General features: G+C 37.3%; 1 protein-coding gene across 3 annotated transcripts in view; it reads left to right on the top strand.

Moving 5' to 3' along the window:
- The window catches only part of STAG1 (STAG1 cohesin complex component), a 354,275-nt gene extending 330,115 nt beyond the window's left edge, over nucleotides 1-24,160 (top strand). For 2 of the 3 annotated variants that reach the window (XM_019747962.3, XM_074312886.2), the window contains 6 exons: nucleotides 14,081-14,286; nucleotides 17,983-18,157; nucleotides 19,878-19,988; nucleotides 20,536-20,650; nucleotides 21,937-22,017; nucleotides 22,105-24,160. In XM_019747962.3, coding sequence (XP_019603521.1) covers nucleotides 14,081-14,286; nucleotides 17,983-18,157; nucleotides 19,878-19,988; nucleotides 20,536-20,650; nucleotides 21,937-22,017; nucleotides 22,105-22,128 — 712 coding nt within the window. In that variant the 3' untranslated portion in view covers nucleotides 22,129-24,160. The remainder of the gene's footprint in view (nucleotides 1-14,080; nucleotides 14,287-17,982; nucleotides 18,158-19,877; nucleotides 19,989-20,535; nucleotides 20,651-21,936; nucleotides 22,018-22,104) is intronic. The other variant, XM_019747971.3, reaches the window with a different exon arrangement.
- The last annotated feature ends 2,598 nt before the right edge of the window (nucleotides 24,161-26,758 follow it).

Below are 26,758 nucleotides of genomic sequence, written 5' to 3'. Positions count from 1 at the left end.
CGGGCAGGCAGTGAACAATACAAAGTTTCTGCCCCCAGAAAGCCTATGTTCTAATGCACAGACACAACATAAACATACAAACAAGAGTTTCAGGCACTGAAGTAGGATAATATGTTAGAGAATTAGTCATTTGGAGTATTGGTGGGGGAGAGGTAGTTTGAAAACTTTTTAAATATAGGCATTTACAGGTATACTTTCCCTCTGAGCACTACTTTAGCTGCATCTTGTAAATTTGGTATCTGCATTTTTGTTTTCATTCACCGCAAAGTATTTTCTTGGTTCCCTTGTGATTTCTTCTTTTTAATCGATTAGTCTATTCAGGAGTATTTTTTTTTTTAATTTCCACATAATTGTGAATTTCCGAATTTTCTTTCCGTTACTGATTTCTAATTTCATTCTATCGTTGTTAGAGAACATGCTTTGTGTGATTTTAATCCTTTTATATTTATTGAGGCATGTTTTATGGACCAACATGTAATCTATTCTGGAGAATGTTCCATGTATACTTGAGGAGAATGTGTATTGTACTGCTGTTGATGAGTGGAGTTTTTTTCTATAGACAGATGTGTCTTAGGTTCAGTTGGCTTACAGATTTGTTTAGTGTTCAAGTCTTCTATTTCCTTGTTGATCTTTGCTTTAGTTCTATATATTATTTAAAATGAGGTGTTGAAATCTATATTATTGAATTATTATTTCTCCTTTCAGTTCTGTCTGTTTTTGCCTCATATATTTTGGGCCTCTGTTGTTAGGTGTATATATGTTTATAATTGTTATGTCTTCCTGATGGATTGACTCATCATTATAAAATATCCTTCTCTGTCTCTGGTAATTTTTATCTTAAAGTCTATTTTGTCTGATACTAGTGTGACCATCCAGCTCTATTTTAGTTACTGCTTGCATGGTATACCTTTTTTCATTCTTTCACTTTCTGCCTTTTTATCTTTGAATCTAAAATGTGTTTCTTATAGACCAGCATATAGTTGGATCATGTTTGTTTGTTTTATCCAATCCATTATACTTTTTGTTTTCTTCATATCTGTGCCTTTGTTTTTTCCTCCTTTATTTCCTCCTTTTATATTAAATGGATTAAGTGTAACACTTAATTGCTTCAAAAATCTTTAATTGTACTTTTTAGTTTATTTTCTCAGTAGCTTTTCTAGGCCTTTCAGTACACATATCCACTTATCAAATTTTACTTCAGATGTATTTTAAGGAAATATAAAAACTTTACTCCTACTTCTCTACTTTCTCCCTCTTTTTTTTTGTAATATTGTTGTTATACATACTGCATCTAAATATGTTACAAACCCAACAATACATTGTTATTATTACTTACTATAATCATAAGTCTTCTAAATAAGCTGAGAGAAGAATGAAAGCAAAGTATATATTTATAGTTTGCTATATTAACCTTCTTATTTACCATTTCTGGTTCTCTTCATTTCTTCCTATGGATTTGAAATACCGTTTGGCATCATTCTTTTACTTTAATACATCTTTGCTCCCACCCAGTTCTTTTGTGTTTATTGTTAAGTATATTATATTTCTATGTTATTGGCCCAACAATACAGTGATACATATTGTTTTACATAATTGCTTTTTAAATCAGTTAAAAGAATAAAGGATAAGCAAATATGTAATTATATGGTCTTTTATAAATACCTACTAATTACCTTTCAGCGCTCTTTGGTTTTCCGTGTAATTTAGCCTTACTCTTTGGTGTCATTTGCTTTCAACCTGAAGAACTTCCTTTAGTATTCCTTGTAAGACAGGTAGGCCAGCAACACATCCTCTCATCTTTTGTTCATCTGGGAGTGCCTTTATTTTATCTTAAGGTTTGAAATATAGTTTTGCTAGATATAAGATTGTTGTTTACTTTTGTGACATAGAGACGGTTAATCCCATTGCCTTCTGGCCTCTCTTGGGTCTGATGAGAAGTCAGCTTTTAAACTTATTGGCGGTCCCTTGTGTATAATGAGTTACTTTTCTCTTATTACTTTTAAGACTTTTGTTTCATCTTTGTCTTTCAATATTTTGCCTATGCTACATCTGGGAGTGGATCTCTGCAGTTTTTCCTGCTTGGACTTTGTTGAGCTTTGAGGATATGTAGATTAATGTTTTTCTTCAAATTTGTTGCTGCTCCTTTCTTCTCCTGGTACACTCATTATACATGTCATTGTAGTTAATGATATCGCACATTTCTTTCAGGTTCTGTTAATTTTCCTTCATTCCTTTTTCTCTCTGTTCTTCAGATTATATAATCTGTAATGAGATATCTTCCAAGTTACTGATTCTTTCTTCTGCCAGCTCAAATCTGTTGAGCCCCTGTAGTGAATTTTAAATTTTTGTTGTTGTACTTTTCTACTATGGAATTTCCATTTGATTTTTTGTTTTTACCATTTCTATCTTTTTATTCATATTCTCTATTAAATGAAAGAGTGTCATCATACTTTGAAGTAGACATGGTTTTCTTTAGTTCTTCGAACATATTTATAGTCATTGCTTTACAATTTTTATGGGCCAAAGTTCTATGGCTTGCTCTTTTTTTTTCTTTTTAAGCTGTATATAGGTCACATTTTGCTATTTTTTGCACGTCTCCTAATTTTTTGTTGAAAACTGAATATTTTAGATAATATATTGCCTATATGATACATTGTGAAATAATGTACCTACTCTTGATACTCTGCCCACCCCCACCCCTGAGATTGATGTTGTTTGCTTTGTCATTTGTTTATAGAGACTTGGATGTACAAACTCTGTGAAGTCTGTTGCTCTTGCAGTGTGCAGCCTCTGCTGTCCCTGCTCAGATTTTATCCCCCTTATTTTTTACCATTTGGCTTGGGTACCTAGGGATCCCCCGTGTCAGCATAAACCTCTTATTAATCAAAGGTTGTGCTTAAACCTCCTTAGTCAGTTAGCCTCCTTAGCCTGTTTTTTGTGTGTTTTTTTTTAATTTGCATTTCCCTGATGACATATGATATGGAGCATCTTTTCATATGCTTATGTTCCATCTGTATGATTTCTTTGGTGAGGTGTCTGTTCAGGTCTTTTGCCCATTTTTTAATCAGATTGTTTTCTAACTGAGTTTTAACAGTTCTTTGTATATTAAGTAACAGTCCTTTTAGATGTGTATTTTGCAACTATTTTCCCAGTCTGTGATTGTCTTCTCATTGTTAGACAGTGTCTATTGCAAAGCAGTAGTTTTTAATTTTAAAGAAGTACAGCTTATCAATTATTTTTTGCAGGGATCTTGCCTTTGGTATGGTATCTAAAAAGTCCTTGTCGTACCTAAGGTCATCTAGCGTTTTCTCCTATGTGATTTTTCTAGAAGTTTTATATTTTTGTGTTTTATACTTAGGATTGTAATCCATTCTGAGTTAATTTTTGTGAAATGTTTAAGGTTTGTGCCTTAGATTAATTTTTTCTTTCGTGGATGTCAGTTGTTCCAGCACCATTTGTTGAAGAAACTATTTTTGTTCCATTTTATTGCCTTTGTTCCTTTGTCAAAGATCAGATGACTATATTTATGTGGGTCTATTTCTGGGCTGTCTATTCTGTTCTATTGATCTATGTGTCTATTCATTCGCCAGTACCACATATCTTTGTTACTGTAGCTTTTTCCCAGCCGTATTGAGATATATTTGACATAAAACATTGTGTAAGGTTAAGATATCCAGAGTGATGACTTGATATTCATATATATTGCAAAATGATTATACTGTAAGCTTTATAATAAGTCTTACAGTTGGGTAGTGTCAGTCCTCCAATGTGTGTTGGATATTCTGGTTCTTTTCCTTCAATATGTGTTGGATATTCTGGGTCTTTTGCCTCACAGTATAAACCTTAGAATCAGTCTGTTGTTATCCACAAAATAACTTGCTGAAACTTTGATAGGAACTGCCTTGAATCTAAAGATCAAGTTAGAACTGACTTCTTAATAATATTGAAACTTCCTACCCAGGAACATGGAACATCTCTTTTGTTTATTTAGTTTTTTCATTTCGTCTATCTGAGTTTTATCATTTTCCTCATGTAGATCTTGTATGTGTTTTGTTAGATTTATACCTCAGTAATTATTTTTTTGGATGCTAATGTAAATGGCGTTGTGATTTTTATTTCAAATTCCACTTTTTCATTGCTGATATATAGGAAAGCAGTTGACTTTTGTAAATTAAATTTGTATCCTGCAACATTGCTATAATTCCTTAAGTCCCAGCCATTTTTGGGTCAATTCTTTTTTTTTTTTCCATTATAGTTGACAGTTCTTTTTTATTTTTTCAGTTATAGTTGACATTCAATATTATTTTGTATTGGTTTCAGGTGAACAGCATAGTGCTTAGACATTTATATGATTTACAAAGTAATCCCCCCAATTAGTCTAGTACACAGTACCTGATGCCATACACAGTTATTACATTGTTATTGACTGTATTCCCTATGCTTTACTCTATATCCCCATGACTGTTTTGTAGCTACCAAATTGTACTTTTTAATCCCTTCACCTTTGTCATCCAGCTCCCCAACACCCTGCCATCTGGCAACCTTCAAAATGTTCTCTGTATCTATGAGTCTTCTTCTGTTTTGTTTGTTTATTTTGTTCTTTAGATTCCACATATAAGTGAAATGATACGATATTTGTCTTTTTCTGTCTGACTTAATTCACTTGGCATAATACCCTCTAGGTCCATCCATGTTGTTACAAACGGTAAGATTTCATTCTTTTTCATGGCCAAGTAATATTGCATCATATATATGTACCACCTTTACTTGATCCAATTGTATGTTCATGGGCACTTAGGTTACTTCCATATCTTGACTACTGTAAATAGTGCTGCAGTGAACATAAGAGGTTCATAATCTTTTCAAATTAGTGTTTTGGATTTCTTCAGATAAATACCCAGAAGTAAAATTGCTGAGTCATAAAGTAGTTTAATTTTTAACTTTTTGAGGAATCTCCAAACTGTTTTCCATAGTGGCTGTACCAATTTGCAAACCTCCACATCCTCGCATCACTTGTTGTTTGTTGATTTATTGATGATAACCATTATGACAGGTGTTAGGTGATATCTCATTATGGTTTTAATTTGCATTTCTCTGAGATTTGTGACGTCGAGCATCTTTTTATATGTCTATTGGCCATGTATGTGTCCTCTTTGGAGAAATGTCTATTCAGGTCCTCTGCCCATTTTTTAATTGGATTGTTTGTTTGTTTTTGGTGTATGGAGTTGTATGAGTTCTTTTTTAAATTTTGGGTATTAACCCCTTATCAGATGTATTACTGGCAAATATCTTCTCCCATTCAGTAGGTTGTCTTTCTGTTTTGTTGATGGTTTCCTTTGCTGTGCAAAACCTTTTTAGTTTGATGTAGTCCCATTTGTTTATTTTTTCTTTTGTTTCCCTTGCCCGATGAGACATATCCAAAAAAAATATTATGGTAATGTTTGAGAGTTTACTACCTATATTTTTTTCTCTGAGTTTTATGGTTTGAGATCTTACATTCCATTTTGAGTTTATTCTTGTATATGGAGTAAGAAGGTGGTCCAGTTTCATTTTTTTTGCATGCATCTGTCCAGTTTTTCAGCACCATTTATTGAGTAGACTGTCTTTACCCCAATGTATAGTCTTGCTTTCTTTGTTAGGTTAAGTTACCCTGTAGACATGAGTTTATTTCTGGACTCTCTATTCTGTTCTGTTGGTCTGTGTGCCTGTTTTTATGCCGGTACCGTGCTGCGTGATACCTCCAACTTTGTTCTTCTTTCTCAAGATTGCTTTGGCTATTCGGGGTCTTTTGTGGTTCCATTTAAATTTTAGGATTATATATTCTAGTTCTGTGAAAAATGCCATTAGTGTTCTGATATGTATTGCACTGAATTTATAGATTGCTTTGGGTAGAATGGACATTTTAACGATACGAATTCTTCCTATCCATGAGCATGATATATGCTTCCATTTATTTGTATCTTCTTCAATTTCTTTTTTAAGTGTCTGATAATTTTCTGAGTACAGGTCTTTTACCTCATTGGTTAAATACATTCCTAGGTATTTGAATTTTTTTGATGCAATGGTAAATGGGATTGTTTTCCAAATTTCTCTTCCTAATAGTTCGTTATTTGTACATAAAAATGCAACCAATTTCTGAATATTAATTTTGTATTCTTCTAGTTTACTAAATTCATTTATTGGTTCTAATAGTTTTTTGGTGAAATTTTTTGGGTTCTCTATATATAGTATCATGTCATCTGCAAATAATGACAGTCTACATGCCTTTTATTTCTTTTTTTTGTTTGATTGTTATGGCTAGGGCTTCCAATACTATGTTGAATAAAAGTGGTGGATGTGGACATTCTTGATTTGTTCTAATGTTAAGTAAAACACTTGTAGCTTTTCACCATTAAGTATGATGTTAGCCGTGGATTTGCAATATATGGTCTTTATTATGTTGAGGTATGTTCCCTCTATTCCCACTTTGCTCAGAGTTTTTATCGTAAGTGATGCCGAATTTTGTCAAATGCTTTTTATGCATTTATTAATATGAGCATAAATTTTTGTCTTTCATCTTGTTTATGTGGTATAGCATGTTAATTGATTTACGGATATAGAACTAACATTGCATCCCAGGAATAAATCCCACTTGATCACAGTGTATGGTCTTTTTAATGTATTGCTGAATTCAATTAGCTAATATTTTGTTCACGATTTTTACATCTATGTTCACTAGGGATATCGGCCTATAATTTTCTCTTTTTTGTAATGTCTTTCACTTGTCAGCCTTCCCTCCTGTGGAATGTTTTGGAATAGTTTGAAAAGGATAGGTATTAATTCTTTGAATGTTTTGTAAAATTCACCTATGAAGCCATCTGGTTTTGGACTTTTGTTTGTTGGGAGTTTTTTGACTACTGATTCTATTTCATTTGCAGTAATCAGTCTGTTCACATTTTCAGTTTTTTCTTGACTCAGTCTTGAAAGATTGTATGTTTCTAGGAATATATCCATTTCTTCCAGATTATTCAATTTGTTGGCATATAATTATATGTAGTATTTTCTTTGAATCCTTTCTATTTCTGTGGTGTCAGTTGTCACTTCTCTTTCATTTCTGATTTTATTTATTTGGGTTCTCATTTTTTTTGTTGATGAGTCCGGTTAAAGGTTCATCAAGTTTGTTTATCTTTTCCAAGAACCAGCTTTTGATATCACTGATGATTTTTTTTTTTATGATTCTATTTCATTTATTTATGCTCTTATCTTTACTATTTCCTTCCTTCTATTCACCTTGGGCTTTGTTTGTTGTTCTTATTTTAGTTCTTTTAAGTGTACTGTTACATTGTTTATTTGAGATTTCTCTTGTTTCTTGAGGTAGGCCTGTATTGCTGTGCATTTCCCTCATAGGACTGCTTTCACTGTGTTCTATAAGATTTGGGGTTGTTGTGTTTTCATTTTCATTGTCTCAATGTCTTTCTTGATTTCTTCTTTGATCTCCTTGTGTCCCCATTCATTGTTTAGTAGCATGTTATTTGGCCTCCACATGTTTGTTTTTCAGTATTTTGTAATTGATTTCTAGTTTCTTGTCATAGTGGTTGTAGAACACACTTGATACTAGTTCAGTCTTCTTAATTTATTGAGACTCGTTTTGTGGCCTAATATGTAGTCTAGCTTGGAAAGTGTTTCATGTACACTTGAAAAGCAGGGTGGTTCTGTGTTGCAGTCTGAAACCAGCCTCCAGGTGAGGGGCTCCCATGCAGGTCAAGGTCAGCTGCTGCCTGTGACCAGCCTGGAGCTGCCTGGTAGGAGCTATAAAGCAATCCATCATTGATCCCTGCCAGTGCTCAACCTGGCGGCACATGCAAGAGGCCATGCTGTGAACCAAGGCCAGCTGCCACCAGTACTGGGCCTGGGGCAGCTCAGGAAAAGGTCCAGGGCACCCTGAAGCCTGCTGTTCCCTGCCTGTAAGGCTCAGCCACTGAAAGAACCTTGTGTGGTATGCAAGTTGGGTGCTGTGGGGTCTCAGGGATTCACCAGGGTGGAGTGAGTGGTGTTCGGCAGGTTAATGCAGATTCAGGTTTGGTGCCAGTGCTGAGCCTGGTGCCTGCAGATATCCAAGAGTTGTCCAAGACAGATTGCAGCATGGGCCACAGCTGGCTGCCAGCTGCTAAAAGTGCCTCCCGCAGTGCACAAGCCAAGGCTAGCTGCTTGCTGCTGAAAGACCCTCATGCGGTGTGTGTCTGCTGGGGTGGCTTTTTGCTGCAGAAGATACCTCTGATTGTGTGCAAGTTGGGTGAGGGAGGTCCAAGGGAGTCATCAGGGTGGAGCAAGCAGATTTCACCAGGTTAATGTAGATTCATATTTGGATGTGTGGGCAGAGGGCTCAACACAAGAAAGATGGTGCCTGCCTGTGTATTGCACAGGAGGAGGGCTCAACACAGGGACAGTGGCATCCATCCCTCTGACCCTCGTACCATAGCCATACAACTCAGTTTCTCCCTGTATGTCCCTGGTGTCCCCCTGAGCTGCTGTCCCTCCACCAGTGCCTGGAATGAATGCCTAGGAGCTAGTGAGTCTGTGTGTCGGCCCTTTAAGTGGATACCTCAGTTTCCAGCAGCCTTCCGTCTCTCCCCGATGTTCAGAATCCCTGCTGATTTTCACAGCTAAATGTTGTGGGGTCTCTAGTATTCCAATCTGTAGGATCCCAGAGTGGGTCTGAGAACCCTCATTCCTCAATGTGTACGTCTGCAGCTGAGCTAGCCTTGCCGATTCTCATCCAATACATATGGGTGTGTGAGGCCAGCCTGTTCTGTGTCTCCATCCCTTCTACTCGACTCAAAGTGGCTTCTTTATATCCTTAGTTATAAGACTTCCATTCAGTTAGTGTTCAGATGGTTCTTCTGACTGATTGTTCTATAATTATTTATAATTTTAATGTGGACATGGGAGGAGGCAAGCACAGCATTTACCTACTCCGTCATCTTGACCAGACTCCTTTTTGGTTAATTCTTTAGGATTTCCTACGTAGACAATCTATGCCATCTGGGTTCAAGGACGGTTTGATTTGTATCTGTCCAATCTGTATATTTTTTATTTGGTCATCTTACTGCATTAACTAGAATTTCCAGTACAGTATTGAAACGGGGAATGGTTAAAAGGGGACATTCTTGCTTTGTAGCTGATTTAGTAGGAAAGTTTCATGTTTCTCAGCATTAAGTATGGTTAAGTATGATTTTAGTTACAAGGTGTATTTCTAAATGTTCTTAATCAAGTTAAGGAAGTTCCCCTTTATTCCTAGTTTACTGAGGGGTTTTTTTGTTTTGTTTTTCTAAGAATGATTTTTTTTTTTTTTTAAGATTTTATTGGGGAGGGGGCACTGGACTCTATTGGGGAACAGTGTGTACTTCCAGGACTTTTTTCCAAGTCAAGTTGTCCCTGCAATTTTAGTTGTGGAGGGTGCCATTCAGCTTCAAGTTGTTGTCCTTTCAGTCTTAGTTGGGGAGGGCACTGCTCAGCTCCAGGTCCAGTTGCCTTTGCTAGTTGCAGGGAGCGCGCGTGGCCCACCATCCCTTGCGGGAGTTAAACCGGCAACCTTGTGGTTGAGAGGACGTGCTCCAACCAACTGAGCCATCCTGGAGGCAGCTCAGCTCAAGGTGCTGTGTTCAATCTTAGTTGCAGGGGGCGGAGCCCACCATCCCTTGCGGGACTCGAGGAGTTGAACTAGCAGCCTTGTGGATGAGAGCCCGCTGGCCCATGTGGGAATCAAACCAGCAGCCTTCGGAGTTAGGAGCACGGAGCTCCAACCACCTGAGCCACGGGGCCGGCCCTACTGAGGGTTTTTATCATGAATAGGTGTTGGATTTGTCAAATGCCTTTTGTGTATCTATTGGTATGATCATTTGATTTTTCTTTTTTCATCCTGTTAATATGATGGATTACATTAATTTTTGAATGTTGAACTGATCTTGCATACATGGGTTACACCACTTGGTTATGGTGTATATAATTCTGTTATTGCATTGTTGGAGTCTATTTACTTATATTTTGTTGAGTATTTTTGCATTTATGTTCATGAAGGTATTAGTCTAGTTTTTTTTGTAATGTCTTTGTTTGGTTTTGGTATTAGGGTAATGCTGGTGTCATAGAATGAGTTAGGAATTATTCTGTCTGCTTCTATTCTCTGAAAGAGATTGTAGAGAAGTGGTGTATTTTCTTCTTAAATGTTTGGTTGAATTCACCAGTGAACCATTTGAACCTCATGCTTTTCTGTTTTGAAGAATTACTAATTATTGATTCAATTTACTTAATAGATATAGGCCTATTTAGATTGTCTATTTCTTGTGTTAGTTTTAGCAAATTATGTGTTTCAAGGAATTGGTCTGTTTCATTGTCAACTTTGTGAGCATAGAGTTGTTTATAGTATTCTTTTATTTTCTTTTTATTGTCGATAGCTTCTGTGTAGTGGTGTGTCCTCTTTCATTTCTGATAATAATTTGTGTCCTCTTTTTTTCTTAGCTAGCTTGGCTAAAGGCTTATAAATTTTATTGATCTTTTCAAAGAACCAGCTGTGATTTTGCTGATTTTCTGATTTTCTGTTTTCGCGTTTAATGTAATTTTTTTTTACTTCTTTTCTTCCACATTGGATTTGATTTGTTCTTATTTTTCTAGTTTCCTAAGGTGGAAGCTTGTTGATTTTATATTTTTCTTTTTTTCCAATATGTATATTCAGTGCTATAAGTTTCCGTCTGGACACCACTTTCACTGTATCCCACAAATTTTGGTGGTTTTCTTTTTAATTTAGTTCAGAACATTTTAAAATTTCTTTTGTGATTTCTTCTTTGACTCATGTTATTTAGAGATGTGTTGCTTAATCTCCATGTATCTGGGGTTTTTCCAGCTATCTTTCTGATACTGATTTCCAGTTTATTCCATTGTGGTCTGAGAGCAGACATTGCATGATTTCTATTCTTTTAAATTTGTTAAGGTGTGGTTTATGACACAGAATGTGGTCTGTCTTGAATGTTTCAGGTGAGCTTGATTGAAATGTGTATTCTGCTGTTGTTGGATGAGGTAGTCTATAGACATCAATTATATCTAGGTAATTGATGGTGTAATCAAATTCAACTATGTTCTTAGTGATTTTCTGACTGCTGAATCGGTCCATTTCTGATAGAGTGTCTAACTCTCTAACTATGATAGTGGATTCATCTTATTCTCTGCAATTCTCTTAGTTTTTGCCTCACATAGTTTGATATTCTGTTGTTAGGCACATACACATTAAGGATTATGTCTTCTTGGAGAATTGACTATGTATCAGTACATAGTGCCCTTCTTTAACCGTAATAATTTTCCTTGCTTCGAAATCTGCTCTGAAATTAATATAGCAACTCCTGCTTTTATTTTTTGTTTTCTTGATTAGTGTTAGTATGGTATATCTTTCTCAATCTATTTACTTTTAATCAATATGTGCCTTTATATTTAAAGTGGGTTTCATATAGACAACCTGTAGTTGGGTATTATTTTTTCATCCGCTCTGACAATCTCTTTTACTTAGTGCATTTAGATCATTGACATTAAAATTGATTATAATATACTTGGATTAACATCTACCATACTCTTTACTGTTTTTTATTTGTTGCCCTTGTTCTTGCTCCAATTTTTGTCTTCCTTTTTTTTCTGCTTTTTGTTTTTTTAATCATGCTTTTTAAATTAACTTTATTGGAGTGACATTTGTTAATAAAATTATATAGGCTTTAAGTGTACAATTTTATAACACATCATCTATATATTGCATTGTGTGTTCACCACCCAAAGTCAGATCTCCTTCTGTCACCATGTATTTGACCCCCTTTGCCCACTTTTTCCTCTCTCCTCCCCCTTACCCTCTGGTAACCACTAAACTGTTGTTTGTGTCTGTGAGTTTTGTTTGTCTGTCTTGTTCATTTGCTGCTTTCTGTTTTATATCCCACATGTGAGTGAAATTATATGGTTCTCAACTTTTCCTGTCTGACTTATTTTGCTTAGCATGATAATCTCAAAGATCTGTCCATGTTGTCACATGCCTTTTGTTGTTTTCATTGAACATTTTATGATTCCATTTGCTCTCCTTTCTTAGCATAGTGATACTTTTTTTTAATGGTTGCCCTAGAGTTTGAATATACATGTACAGCTAATCTAAGTTCACTTTCAAACAGCCCTATACCACTTCACGGGTAGTATGAGTACCTTATAATAACAAAATAATCCAATTCATCCCTCCCATCCCTTGTATCACTGCTGTCATTCATTTAATTTATATATAAGCATACATAATCAAATATATTGTTGGTATTATTTTGAACAAACGTATTTGTTAGATCAATTAACAGTAACAAAAATTTTTTATTTTACCTTCACCTATTCCTTCTTCAGTGCTCTTGCTTACTTTCTATAGATCGAGTCTCTAACCTATGAGAGTCTCCTTCTCTCTAAAGAACTTTTAACATTTCTTGCAAAACAGGTCTTCCAGTAAAATATTCTCTCAATTTTCATTTGTCTGAGAAAGTAGTTGTCCTTCACTTTTGAAGGATAATTTTGCAATACACAGAATTATAGGCTGGTGGGGTTTTTTCTCATAACACTTTAAATAGTTTACTCCCCTCTCTTCTTGCTTACATGCTTTCTGAGAAGTTGGTTATAATTCTTGTCTTTGTTCTGCTGTAGCTAAGGTGTTCTTTTCCTCTGGTTTCTTTCAGGAATGTTTTTTCGTCTTTGATTTTCAGTAGTTTGAAAATGATGTTGCCTAGATATGGGTGTTTTTTTTTTGGCATTTATCATGTTTCGGGTTCTTTGAGCTTCCTGGACTGTGGTGTGGTGTCTAATTAATTTGGGGGAATCCTGTCATTATTGTTTCAGATATTCTGTTCCATTCTCGTTATGCATATCTTATACCTTTTATAGTTAACTACAGTCCTTAGATGCTGTTGTGTTTTCATCTTCTCTGCTTTTCAGTTTTCGAGGATGCTGTTGAGATATTCTCTAGCTCAGAGATTCTTTCCTGAGTCACATCCAGTCTACTAACAAGCCCATCAGAGGCATTGTCCTTTTTCCATTAGAGCCCTTAATGTATTGATCATAGTTGTTTATTCCCAGTTTGAAAATTCCAGTATTCCTGCCATGTCTGCTTCTGATCTTGCTCTTTCTCTTCCAATTGTTTTTTGCCTTTTGGTATGCTTTGTAATTTTTCTTGATAGGTGGACATGATGTATTAGATAAAGGAACTGCTGTAAATAGGCTTTTAGTGATGAGGTGTTGTGGGGAAGGGAAGCATTCTGTAGTCCTATGATTAGGTCTCAGCCTTTTAGTGAACCTACGCCTCTGGACTGTGAACTTCACATGTGCTTCTCAGATTCTTTTTCTTCATGCTTAGCTGGGTCAGGATGAGTAGAGTGGGCTGGAGTTGGCTATTTCCCTTCCCCCAGGTCAGTTAGGCTCAGGTAATAATATCCCAGCAAGTTAAGTTCTGGTTAACTAGTTTCCCCTGAGGAGAGGCCTTAAGAACAATATGCTCTGGCAGATTTCAGAATAGTTCCTTTTCTCCTACCTTTGCCAGAAGTACTGTGGGAATTTTCTCTGATATTTACTGTGGGAACCTGGTTGAGGTCCTGGAGGTAAATCTCACAGTATTGTGGGGCCCTCCTCTATGACTGGGTCTCCCTAGAGTTTCTAACTCTCAGACTTGTCCATAGTGTGCCTCTAGCAATTCATGAATTACAGTTCAGGTTTTCCTATTCCTGTAGTGGTTCCCAAGGTGGTTTCTGCTTGTGTTCAACCTTTTTGAGCCAAACTTCTGGGGTGTTTGTTTGTTTTGACCATTGGTATTTAAAAATGAAGAAATACAGAATGCCACACATACCCTTAGTAATATAGCCACTTGTTTAAAAGTATTCCAGGAATATGTGAAGCAAAACCTTAAATTCTCAGCTCCTCTCTTTCCAAAGGTAACCACTGTTAACAGTGTGCCCTTAGGGATTCTTCAGAACCTTTAGAGAGAGCCTCAGGTTATGAAAAAATAAACTAAGTGCCTCCATGAAAATCACTGCTTCTTCTATTGTATTTCTAGTCATTCATACCTAGAAAAATTCCTTACGGAGCAGATGATGGAAAGGAGGGAAGATGTATGGCTTCCACTCATCTCCTATAGAAATTCATTAGTCACCGGAGGTGAAGATGATAGAATGTCTGTGAACAGTGGAAGCAGCAGCAGCAAAACCTCCTCAGTAAGGAATAAGAAAGGACGACCCCCACTTCACAAAAAACGAGTAGAAGGTAAGCCTGCCTTTACACTATGAAACAAATAGCTTTCCTGGTATTATAGAGGTAAATAAAGTAGCAAATAGTCTGTTGAAGCAAGATGATACTGTTAAAGCACATTATTTCCTTGTCTATTTAGTACACATTTAAGAGGTTAGGGGAAAAGCTTGGAATAGACGAAGTGGGAGGAGAAAGAACCAAGGAAAAAGAAGTTGAAAGAGCATGGAACACAGAGGAAGATAGGCACAGAGAAAAAATGGACACAGTTATGATAGCTGTATGATAGTTCTCTAATACACTAAAATTTAAAGTAAGATAGTTATTAGGTTGGTACAAAATTAATTGCGGTTTTTGCAATTATTTTTAACTTTTTAAACTGCAGTTACTTTTGCACCAACCTTATATAGTGTTATTCTGTCAAAATTCATACTAATATAGGAGAGATTCTGGTAAGATGAAGGTAGATATCTGCAGCAGATTAAATATATTAGAACAGCTTTCCATTTCCACCATTCAGATGGATAATTTTTGTGTATTAAAATAGTGATGGCCAAATCTGGTTTTATAACCCTCATGAACTGTAGGAAACAGGGAGTTGAATAACAATGAAAATGTGATCAATAGTAGATATCCATATATCCAAAAAACTAAAAATTGCCTTACTAAAACAAAGCATTACTCTTAAACTAAGAGAAAACTCAAAGTTTAATGTTTATTTCCTCAAATAATCCTCCCCCATCTTCAGGCTTCTCCTGATAAGTTTTCTCCAAACCAAGAGAGAAAGGCAGTGATCTGAATCCTGTGCTTTTGCCGCTTTTTACAACTGTCTATGTACTTTTTAGCATCTTGCCTCTGCTGCCTAAAAAATACTGACTCATTAAAAATTTTACTAAAATCTGTGGCAAAATTAATTAGAATTGAAATGTAATGTTTCTTTCCTCATTGGGGGGGGACTGTATTCACTGTTGATGAAGAGTACAAATTCAAAAATCAGAGTTCTAGAATTCAAACCTGGCTTTCTCGTTTTTTAGCTGTGTGACCTTTGAGCATGTTGCTTAACCTCCCTAAGCCTCACTGATCAAATGAAGGACGATCAGAGTACCTATCCTGTCAGCTGTTGTGAATGTGAAATGAAATATTCCAAATAAAACACTTAGCACACACACAGTGTTTAGTTACTTAGCAGTGCATGGCACTCAGATTGTATTCTATAAATATTAGCTGCTGTGGTCAGGATGTCATCATAACCATGTAGTAAGGCCTGTTATGTAGCATCATTCAGTAAATTATGCTGACTGCATGTTTCAAACAGGATAAAATATTTGAAAATACTTAGAAAATTAAAAGTTTAAGATTTCAAGTTTTATCTGAGACTTAAAATATTTTTGGTCCAGAGAACGAAAATACAAAACCCTGTATTTGTACTGTAGGATCCTAAACTTCTAACATTTCCTTTTGATAATGTCTTCTAGAGCAGCCTATGTCGGGGTGCCCCATAACTCCCATATCTGTATCTATATCTATATGATATCCATCTACACACATACATACATATATATTTTCCTACTCACAGCTTTTCATAGATGTAATATTCATATTAGCCAGCATTCCTCAAATCCTTGCTATGTACCAGAAATGTGTTTTACATCCATTATATCATTTAATCACTTAGTTGACTAATATTTGTAAAGCACATAGGTCAGTCCCTGGCACACAGTAAATGCTGTATAAATGTCTTTTTTATAAATCAGCTTTGAGTTCAACATTATTATCCATATTTTACACAGAAGAAACTTAAGGAAGGCCTAGAGACTTTAAATAACAAAACAAATTCACTAATGGAGCAGTCAGTATTATCATCTTTAGGACTAAGAGAAGACTACTATATGGACCAGATAACCTATTAGGTTGGTGCAAAAGTAATTGTGGTTTAAAAGGTTAAAAATAATTGCCATAACTGCAATTACTTTTGCACCAACCTAATAATTTGGTAATTATTAAATTGCAAAAAAGTAAACTTCCTCTGTGTCAATTTAAAAATTTACCAAGTAACTAAGGTAGGTTACATGCCCAGAACCGTTAGGCAGCAGTTTCATCTCTTTGGGATAAAGATGAGAGATCTTTGCAAGAAATGTTTTTATGAGGAATCTTTAGGGGTTAGAAGGATCTCTTCAAGAAGAGTGAGTTCTTCCTTTAAGTTATTCACTAAGTCTTTACCAAGCACCTTCCTAAGAATTGTGCTAGATGCTGGAGATTCGGTGTTAATAAAAGAGCTCATAGTACAGATGGGGAGACAGAAACAGGCAATTTCAGTTCAGAATGGTAAGTGCTGTGATTGATCAAAAAGGTTGAGAACATACAGGAAGTGACCAAACTTTTAATGACTCAGAAAGACATTCTGGAAAAGATGACGTGTAGTAAAAAGCTGAAAGATGAGTGTACCAGGTTAAGAACCGTTCTACGATCATTCTTATATCATTCTTAGGATCTAAAAATTTAAGTGCCGCAGAGAATAAAAATTGTGAATTAAATGTTGAATGAAAAGTGTTACGAATAAAAGACGAAACACATTCTTGCTGATTAAGAGATTCAGTAGTGAGTTTTAGATTATTGGAATGACCTTAACCAAGCTATCGGTTATTTCCAGGGGCAGAAAAGCTAACAAAATGTATACATCTCACAAAATTTTGGAAACCTGAGAAATACAGATAGGATGCTTAATGACAGATGAGGAATCTAACATGTATACATCTCTGAGACTTAATGAAGAGGAAAAACAATGGAATTCATACTATACTTTGTGATTAAAATTCTTCAGAAGGAGAGACATAGCAGTAATATTTTTAAGTCTTCCATATTAAAATAATTTATAATTTTTATAAGTAGAAACTTATAATTAATATTTTATCAGGATATAGTTTAGGTATGCAAATACTGCTTTAATCTGCTCAGATCTTTATAAATGATCTTCAGAAGAAGGAAGAAAATAGTTCCAGGTTCCTTGAAGAGACTTTAATTACAGAGATAACATGCACATGGCAAATAACCTGCCAGTACAGGACAGTATATAATTTAGTTCTGAGTAATCAGGAATGATTGTTTCCTCTAGAAGTTAAATAGAAAGAGAATGGTAAGTGGGGTGATCAGGGAAGACTTCCCTGAAGTGGTAGAACTTAGAGGGATGAAAACAGTGAGCCTCTCAACCCATCCCCACATAATATGACCTGGAGAAAATATTTCTCTGATGACCAGTGTTCAGTTGATTTGCTCTCAGTAAAGACCAGCCAGACTTTTAAGTTCTGCTGTCTGGGGCCGCTGTAAAGGCCAATAGGCCCTTTATTGCTCGAGCAAAGGAAGGTTACTTACAAGGGGTCTCAAACTGGCCTCCTTATTCGGCCTCTATGGTGAATTAATCCTTAGAAATGGAAGGACTTGGAGGAGATGAGAATGTGACGATAGCTAACATTTGAAGCTTATGCATGTTACCTCATTTAATCCTCACAAATCGATGAGGTTAGGTACTGATACCCCCTATTTTGTATGAGAAAACTGAATTTTGGAAGTTTTAGCAACTTATACAAAGTCACACTCAGTGTAACCGATTCAGAGCTGGGCAGTGTAACTCCAGAGCCATGCTCAAGTCTGCGCTATAACTTCCACCAGAGTTCACTCCACCCATGACATTCTGTGACTCTAACTGGAATTTTACAGATGAAAGTCTGGATAATACGTGGCTAAACAGGACTGACACCATGATCCAGACTCCTGGCCCCCTGCCAGCACCACAGCTCACTTCCACTGTCTTGCGGGAGAATAGCCGGCCCATGGGAGAGCAGATTCAAGAACCTGAGTCTGAACATGGTTCTGAACCCGACTTTTTACACAAGTAAGTAGTAGAAGTTCATTTTCTTGACATTAAACCTTGACATTAAAATACGTCTGCAAACACTGGTAGATGTCAGTTATTCAGAGTCTAGAGACCTTTAAATGCATGTGTCTCACGAAAAGCTACTTATAGTTGGAGTTTGCACACTCCTTGGGCAGGTCTATTCTTTCTCGGGGACTTAACAAGAGGATATGCAGGTTATTTCCTTGGCAAGAGAGCCTGTAAGAATCTCTACTAAAGTTACTTGTATGAACACCAAATAGACTGTGTTACTTTTATATCCATTTAATAGTAATTTTAAACTTAAAACTATTTGTGAATTAAGAATTATTAAAATATTTGATAAATTCTAATTGTTGTCCTTTCATTAAGAGAGAATCAAGGTCTTACCTTTCCCCACAATAGCAATTAAAATGTTTTCTAGTACCAGGGCTCTGAAATTGTGATTCCATGACTTTTGCTATTAAAAAAACCCTTAACTTTCTTTGTTGTTTTCTATCCAACTGTGAAATTCTCTTAGCATCTCACTTCTATTTCTGTCCATATTGGAGTAATGCTAGGAAATTATTCTGATGGGTAAGAGAGAATTCTCACTTGCACTCAACAAATGTAGCAGGTTGGAAATGGAAAGAGGCAGTGTTAGAAGTATTCAGATCCCGGGTTTTCCTAAGGCATCTTTGCTCAAAGCTTTTCTCAAAGCTGAAAGGATAATTGTCAGCCACTGTATTACTGGGCATATTCTTAGAGGGTAGTTTACCATATGACCAGCTTCCTACAAGGGTGGGTTCCTCCTTAATTGAGCAGGCGGCGTGCCTTGCTTCCCTGACCTTGCCACACTAGTCAGTCCCTCCTGGCTATGGTCTGTCTTTTCCCTGCTTTAGGTTTATGGGTTTAATCGAGGTGGTAGCCCCACATAGTAAAGATAGCTGCTTAGAGAGAACTTCATCCAACAGATTTTATCTACTGAAAATCATTGAAGTTTACACCTGTAAAATTCCCAAGAAGCATGTTTATGGAAGTATTCATGTGCCCATAAGTATAGCGTGTAGGTGAAGGTTTAGCCCAGCATGCATCTGACTCCAAATTTCTTCAGGACTGAGAAAAACTGAGTTACACCTTTCCTTGTTCAACTTTCAAGGGAGGGCTGAGCTGCCAGGCCAGCATCGTTTCTGTCCCTCAGGGGACTGGCTGGCTATCCAGCTGAGAACACTGAGTAGGAGAGCAGCTGAACACAGAGGTCTTGAAAGCTCTCTTGCTTGGCAGGGATTTGGGGAGCAGGCTGATAATTTAAGCACCTGTAGGGGAGGAAAGTTTTTCTTAACTCTCTTAAGGCCCATGGCTGGGTCTAAGAAGAGTCTATCTGCAGTAAGGTGAATTTATTTTCAGGAGCTTTTTTGCATTCACTGCTTAATTGCCTTCAGTTCAAAATAACTTTTATCTCAAAGAGGCATATTTTGGGGTGACATATTCTGATTTTCTTTGCACCTAACTAGTCATAGCCAACTTCTCTTGGAAAGTTAGGGATCTCTTTGGGCAACTTACTGCCATTTCTACAAGGCAGACCCTTTGCTAATGATCTCACCCTTGGCCCTGGAATAAATTCAGCCAACTCCCCCTACATGGGGATCAGGCCAGCCTACTATAGCCTTCTTAGCGCGGGGCTTAATTGGCTAAATTCATTATCTACTGCCACAGAATGAATAATAGTACTCTCTCTTAGTCCTCAGATGCAGATCTCTTGGTTAGGCCAGCCAAAATTAGAAGACTTAAATCGGAAGGACAGAACAGGAATGAACTACATGAAAGTGAGAACTGGAGTAAGGCATGCCGTGTAAGTGTTACATCCAGTGTCACAGAATGTGATGACTTGTGGTGCCAGTCATTTTGTGGAATGACACTCTGATGTTTGGTCTTAGGAGTTAAAATCGTAATTCAGAATATGCTGTGCAGTGTAGGCCAAGAATGAAGGGCATGGGCTCTTGAGATTTTCAGTGATTAAATCCTTGCGCTGCTACTCGCCATCTCTGTGGCCTGGGCAAGCCCTAAAACCTCTGTGCTCAGGTTCCTCATTTGTAAATTTGGGATGATAAAAGTACCAATCACTTGAGAGTGCTGTTGGAATTGACACATAGCTAAATAAGTATTAACTGCTATTGCTGTTATTACATTTAATACTTCCCTCTGGTGAGACAAAATCTTGGGTGAACCATATGAATGATCTTTAATTACCTTAGAGTTCATTATCATAATTTGTGCAGTCTATAGGTTGTAATTGGAAGATGTGCTTTCATTGGTTAGAAGACCTAATGTAAGACAGAGCCAGGATTCCAAATTCAATGAATATGAACAGTTTTCTGACTGTGCTTTTTCCTTATCAGTCGGGGCCTAATGGAGGAAGATGCTGAGCCCATCTTTGAAGATGTGATGATGTCATCCCGGAGCCAGTTAGAAGATATGAATGAAGAGTTTGAAGATACCATGGTTATTGATCTGGTAAGGAAATTCAGTACATCTTTCTTCTGTTAAGATATGTGAAGGTGTTGGTGTAAGATGATGCTTTTGTTTTCAGAACCCTGTAGGAGGAAAAGTGGGGTGAGGAGGAGGAGGTAACACTGACCAACAACAGGCAGGGCCAGTGTAACGTTTGTGGGCATTCGGATGAGCTGAGGTGGTTTCCGAGCCTGCTTTCAAAGCAGTCAATAACAGGACCTGATTCCTTATTACCTTCTTGAAAAAGAACTCACACTAAACCTGGCTTCTTGTACTTTATACTGGAGTCTGGTTGTTACGTTAGAGCACTGTATATATTGTCAGATACAGAACATGGAACTTATTTGTTCAGTGTGAAAAGACAACTTTGAAATAAAGAAATTTGAATAAGGACTAGGTATAGGTGATACTGCGAAATTAACTTTTTCAGGAATAATAATGCATGGTGGTTTTTTAAAGTTTCCATCCATTAGAGATACATATTGAAGTAATTATAGGTGAAATGACATGAAGAAAAAACGAGTTTCAATGAGACAAGATTGGCCAAATATCTGACAGTCGTTGAAGCTGTGTGATAGGAACCTGGGAGTTCATCCTACTTCTTTCTCTTTGTATTCATTTGCTAGGGCTGCATAACGAAGACCACTGACTGGGTGGCTTAAACAACCAATTTATTTTCTCACAGTCCTGGAGGAGTTGTAGATGGCCTTCCCTTCCCTTTGTCTTTACATGGTCTTTCCTATATGTCTCCTCTTATAAGGACATGAATCATACTGGATTAGAAGCCACCCTTACCTTAATTACCTCTTTAAAGCCCCTATCTCCAAATAACAGTCATATTGTGAGGTATGGGGGTTAGGACTTGAACCTATGAATTTGAGGAGACATCATGTAGCCCCTAACATTCTGCTGTATGTTTTGAATTTTCCGTGAAATCATGTCACTCCGTTTTATAACCTTCCTTTCCCTAGCTCATCAATACTTTTTTGTCCTAGCTGCTAGGGGAATTCAGTGAAGTTATCATCTAGCATTTGATCAATTTGTAATTCTGTGACTCAAAGATGCATTTATAGGCCCAAAAATTACATGCATTTACATATTTAATTGATTCACAATTTAAAGCCATTTTTTGGTCTAAGTGACATTAAAAGCCAAATGCTTTTCCTTTCAAATTTGACCTTAAAAGTTCTGTGTATTTATGGTGCCATCAGAAATATTATTAGCTGCTTACTACGACACTTCATTGTCTTAATGTATCTCAGGAAAAAATAATTGGCTTCTCTTTCCAGCCCCCATCAAGAAATCGGCGAGAGAGAGCTGAGCTGAGGCCAGATTTCTTTGATTCTGCAGCTATCATAGAAGACGATTCAGTAAATGTTAAATTATTGCTACTTTTTATTTATGGTTTTTGTGTCTTGTTTTTTGCATGAAGTTAATAATTGTTTCTCATTTTCTAGGGATTTGGAATGCCTATGTTCTGAAGTCTGAAGAAAATTTACAAATCTGGAACTCTATTATTTAGAGCTAGAGGCCTATATACTGTGATAGCTTGTATGGGGACAAAAACACTTTTGATGTGATCTGATTTGTTTTTTAATCAAATGATTGCAGTCAATCCCCTTTTGCAGTGACAGAAGAGGAGCATGTAAATTACCCAAGGGAATGTTGGTGAATCTCACCTCAGAAAGACTGACCTGAAAAATCATTTGTGTCCTAATATTGGACTACACCAATACAGATGTGTGTTTTTCTGGAGGGAGGAAGAAATTTTAAATTTTTAAAACAGCTGTCAAGATAAACACTGTTATACATCTGTTTTATGAAAACTCAGCATTGAGTAAAAAAAAAAAAAAATATTTTTAACTTTATTTTCCTGTTGTACAATTTAAAAACCGTTTTAACATTTTGCCTTTTTATGTTTTAAAAGCTAACCATTTTTATTAAACCTATGGGTAAGCAGCTCATTTTAATTGCCGAAGAGTGTTTTGGAGCTCACTGGATTTGGTTGACCTTGTGGAATACAAAAATATGGAAGAGCAGAATGAATACTGACAAGCTAAGATGAAATTCTGACAGTGCATCTCTGCCAAAAACCACACACCCGATATGGATATGGATTCCCAGATTTTATATACTCTTGAATAAAAAGGTTTATTTTTATTTATAAGGGGGCATAAAATAAGAAATGTCCATGCAGCCATTTTTCCAACAGATGGTGTACACCGTTCATTTTATATAGCATAGGGAAATTCAAATACAGTACATTTTCTATTGGTATTTGTTCTGTGCGTTTTTAGCAACTTATACCAGCAAATAAAGTATTCTCAGTAAAACAAAAATGGTTCTCAAGTTATCAGTTTGCTGTTTTTACCACTTATTTCATGCCCTGCCAAATTCAAGTTACATCATTTTCTTAAAAGATAATCATAAACTCCTTTGCCATGCAAAAGTAATTTTAAATGTAACATAACTGTGTCTACTTCCCATGCACTTAATACCTTTATGCGCTAATTTTGTGAATTAAGTTTACCAATTATAGAAGTATGTGCTGCATAGAAGTCTGTGCTTAGAGGGTGAAGTTCCTAAGCTTACCTTGAAATACAGCTACATTTCAGTGTTAAATGTGCATATTAAGAATAATTGTTTGGGGGGAAAATTATGAATCTTCAGGACTGCCTTCAATGGTTTAGAGTTACAGTCTGCTTAGACCTTTGACTTGCTGCTATTGTTTTTTTAAAAGCCCACTTAGTTTCTTCCTTTCCGATTTTTAAAGTAAGCCTCAGAATTTCCAAACCAATCCATCCACAGCTGTTCTTGGGCTGGTTTTTAAAGTAGCTGCAACAGAATCATGAGGCTTTCCCTTTTTACCAAAAATGAAGAGTCTTTTTATTTAAAAAAATAAAAACCTGTGCACCCAATGATTATCTTTTGTGTAGGAAAGCAATATGGATTATTTTCTTCATCCTTTTAGTAAACAGACAAAACAGATTTTTCTCAACATTTGTATAGTTCTGAAAAAACTCAGTTGCCAAAAATGTTTTATCTGCTAATTTAGCAATTCCTGGGCTCCAGTTAGGGGGGCTGGGGGGTCTCGCTTTCTTCCAGAGATGTGGGCTTCACTGGAAGTGAAGGAGCAGGAGTGACTGGACAGTCCACCATACCAGGCCTGCCTGTGGTTCTGGCCAGGGAGCAAGCCGGGAGGTGTTCTGGCACATGCACAGGTTGGTCTTTTGCTTGACAGTCTTGTGTGGAAAACAGATGCCGATTTAGAATTATAGACTACCATGCAACAAAAAAACAAAAAACAGAAAAAAAAAAAAAAAAGGCTTAATATCTACTCCAATGGGTTTCCAATTCAGTTTGAAGTCAATCGAAATTTTGTATTTTCAGTGTCTCCTTGATTGGTTTTGCTAGTAATTCTGTAAATTGTACATTTGCAATATGAGGTTTTTTTCCTTTTGTACAATTTGAAACTGATGCTTCACCTTTCCTTTAATAAACTATTCAAAATCAGGTTGTGGTAGTCATCCTGTTGTTCCTACGAGGTAAAGCTTTAAAGAGATGATTTTCTGTCCTGCTGCTCTTGTGTTTGCAGTGAAAAAATTTTTTTTCAGAAAGAAATTTAGGGCAAGTCACTAATTTTCTTCCTTTCCTTGCATTTGCTGTGAGAGTAGGTAGGCCAAGTTGTCTGTGGTTCAAGAGGAAGTCTCTTGCAGGCTGAGTTTTGGAGGAGGCATTCAGGAACTACCCACTGACCTGTAGCCAGCATCTTCCCCGCCTCAGAGCCAGAGCCTAGGCTTACGCGTGGTTGCCCCCTCACAGTGGTCCTTAAGGACCACCTGGATTCTACATAGCCGCAGAAGTGAGGGTTTTTCTTGATATTGGTGCTAGATGTCACTCTTAAAGTCATACCCTATACTTTGTGGGCCTGGCCATGTGCTGGAAGCTGTGTCCATTAGATGGCCGAGATATCTCTGCAAGGATACAGGGGCTGAATTAGCAGGTGAGCGCTCTAGGCAGCTAAGGAAGGAAGGTGATAAGGATGGGTTCTGTCTCTGTAGCAGCTCATCTTGAAGGTTATAGTCTATGAAATAAAACCCTGGCTTTACTCATGTGTGAATCTACCTTGGGACAAGCTTCAACCTTCCCAGCTGTTACTTAACTATTTGGCCCTGCTCCCAGAAAAAGTCCATCAAACAAGGAACACTGTCTTTGTGGGAAACAAAGGCTTAGTGCAGGCTTTTCAGTGTAAACAGACCAAACACTCAGGTGAAAGACAGCTCTCAGCTCCCAAGGACACATAAAGGAGGCATTTCTCACCAAGCAGGACAGTAGCGACATGGTCAGAACCTACCTACTAAGGCTGCCACATCTGCCCAAATGTGTTGGCTGGACTCCATAGAAGCCGCAGACTGAGGTACTGCCTGTAAGTGGCCACAGCTCCTGTTTGGAACGCTGGACATCCTGTGCTAACAGGTACGAGAGAGCGTAAGGACCAGAAAGAAATAATTCACATTTGTCAAACAGAAGTCTAGGCTGGTTCAAAAGTGGGGTGAGCGTCCTTCACAGGCTGTTTTCTTCTCTGAGTGGGCAGATCTTAACACGTTGCGTACGGATCACGAGAATCTTCGTTTTTTCTGAGCCATGCGTTAAGGATGGATAACGAGAATTCTCGTTTTTACTGTTGACTCTTTACTTTGCACATTTTATTGAATTATTTGTGTTTCGTTAATAACAAAGGAAGCTGCTTTCTGCAGTATCACACCAGGAGGGATTACTAACATCATAGGTGAGTAAATCCTAAAAAATTCCATAGAAAAATAATAAATGACATAGAAGCATTTACGCTTTAAAGAGAAGAGTGCATTTTAAAGTTTCTTTTAAAAACCTGCCGGAACAGAGGGGTATGAGGGATTTAAACCCCGCCATACGCAACGTGTTAAGCACAGCATCAGTGCATCGAGAGGCAGAGAACTAGGCTGAGGAGATGAAGATATGGTCAGAAGAAAAGCCAGAAGAACTTATCGCAAATACAAGTACTTTCTAACAAGCACTGGAAAGCTGCATTGCAGATGTGCTACCCATCACTCCAGCAACTCAAAAAGAGGACTGGCCATCAACGCATGAGGTAGGGAAGCCTTCCCAACCTACGTGCTCCTTGGATCCTTTGAGACAATCCCAGTGGAGACCACCTTTCTCATCCCAACCCTTAGGAACTCAGCCCACCTAACCAGTTGAGGCAATACTCTAAATAGAAACAGGTTTGGGGTTCAGAAAAATCTGCCTGGATTCAAATCCCAGCTCCACCATTCAGTTGTGGCTCGGGACAAACTGGTTTACTTACTCAGAGCAGGGGAAGGTCCAGCGGAACACTTGCAGTGCCTCCTACCCTCCATAACTCTCAGTCTAAAGACAGATACTTCCTAGCACTCTGCTTACTGAACCCAAGTCCTCTGGTTACAAGAACCAACATCTATCTTTTCCCCTTAAGATGAGAACACCAATTGGGAAAGACATTCCTGCTCAACAGCCAGTGAGAATACTTTTCCATCACCGTTCCCAAGACATTCTGCAGTTCACAGAGGCCGGTCTACTTGACAAAGCTTCCACAAGGTTTTGCAGCTTCATGTTCCCTTGGCCACTAGCTTGGCTTTTGGATGGGACTTCTCCCCCCATCTCTACTCCAAGGCTTCCCAGAGCCTCTTGCCCAAGTGCTTTACTGGGCTGGGTGCCCTACTATTATAGCACGCCCAGGCACAAGTCCTCAGCGCCCAGATTTCACAACCTGGTAAAACACTTCCTGGACTCCTTCCTCAAAAAGGAAAAAACAACTGCGTTTACTATTATTCTTATATGGACTATTGCACAGTTATCCTCAAACAGGCCAAATCCTAGATTGGCTAACCCCAGGAATTGCATGGCTAGGCAGCGTTAAACTGTTGAGCCCACCTGCACAGTTCTTAGCCAGGAGGCCTCTAAAAGCCCAGGAGTCTGCTACACCTGCTTCCAATGGCATACAGTCTTCCTGCTGGTTCTGTACTAGATGCTGAGGAGGCGTACAAAGAACCTCTGGGCAAACAGTCTCTGCGCCCTAGGAACTCTCACCACCTA

The sequence above is a fragment of the Rhinolophus sinicus genome, chromosome 5, assembly GCF_057876585.1.
Source record: "Rhinolophus sinicus isolate RSI-liver-muscle chromosome 5, RSI-T2T, whole genome shotgun sequence".
In the NCBI taxonomy this organism is placed as follows: domain Eukaryota; kingdom Metazoa; phylum Chordata; class Mammalia; order Chiroptera; family Rhinolophidae; genus Rhinolophus; species Rhinolophus sinicus.
The sequence above is the reverse complement of the archived record's forward strand: the minus strand, read 5'-3'. Positions and strand labels throughout refer to the sequence as shown.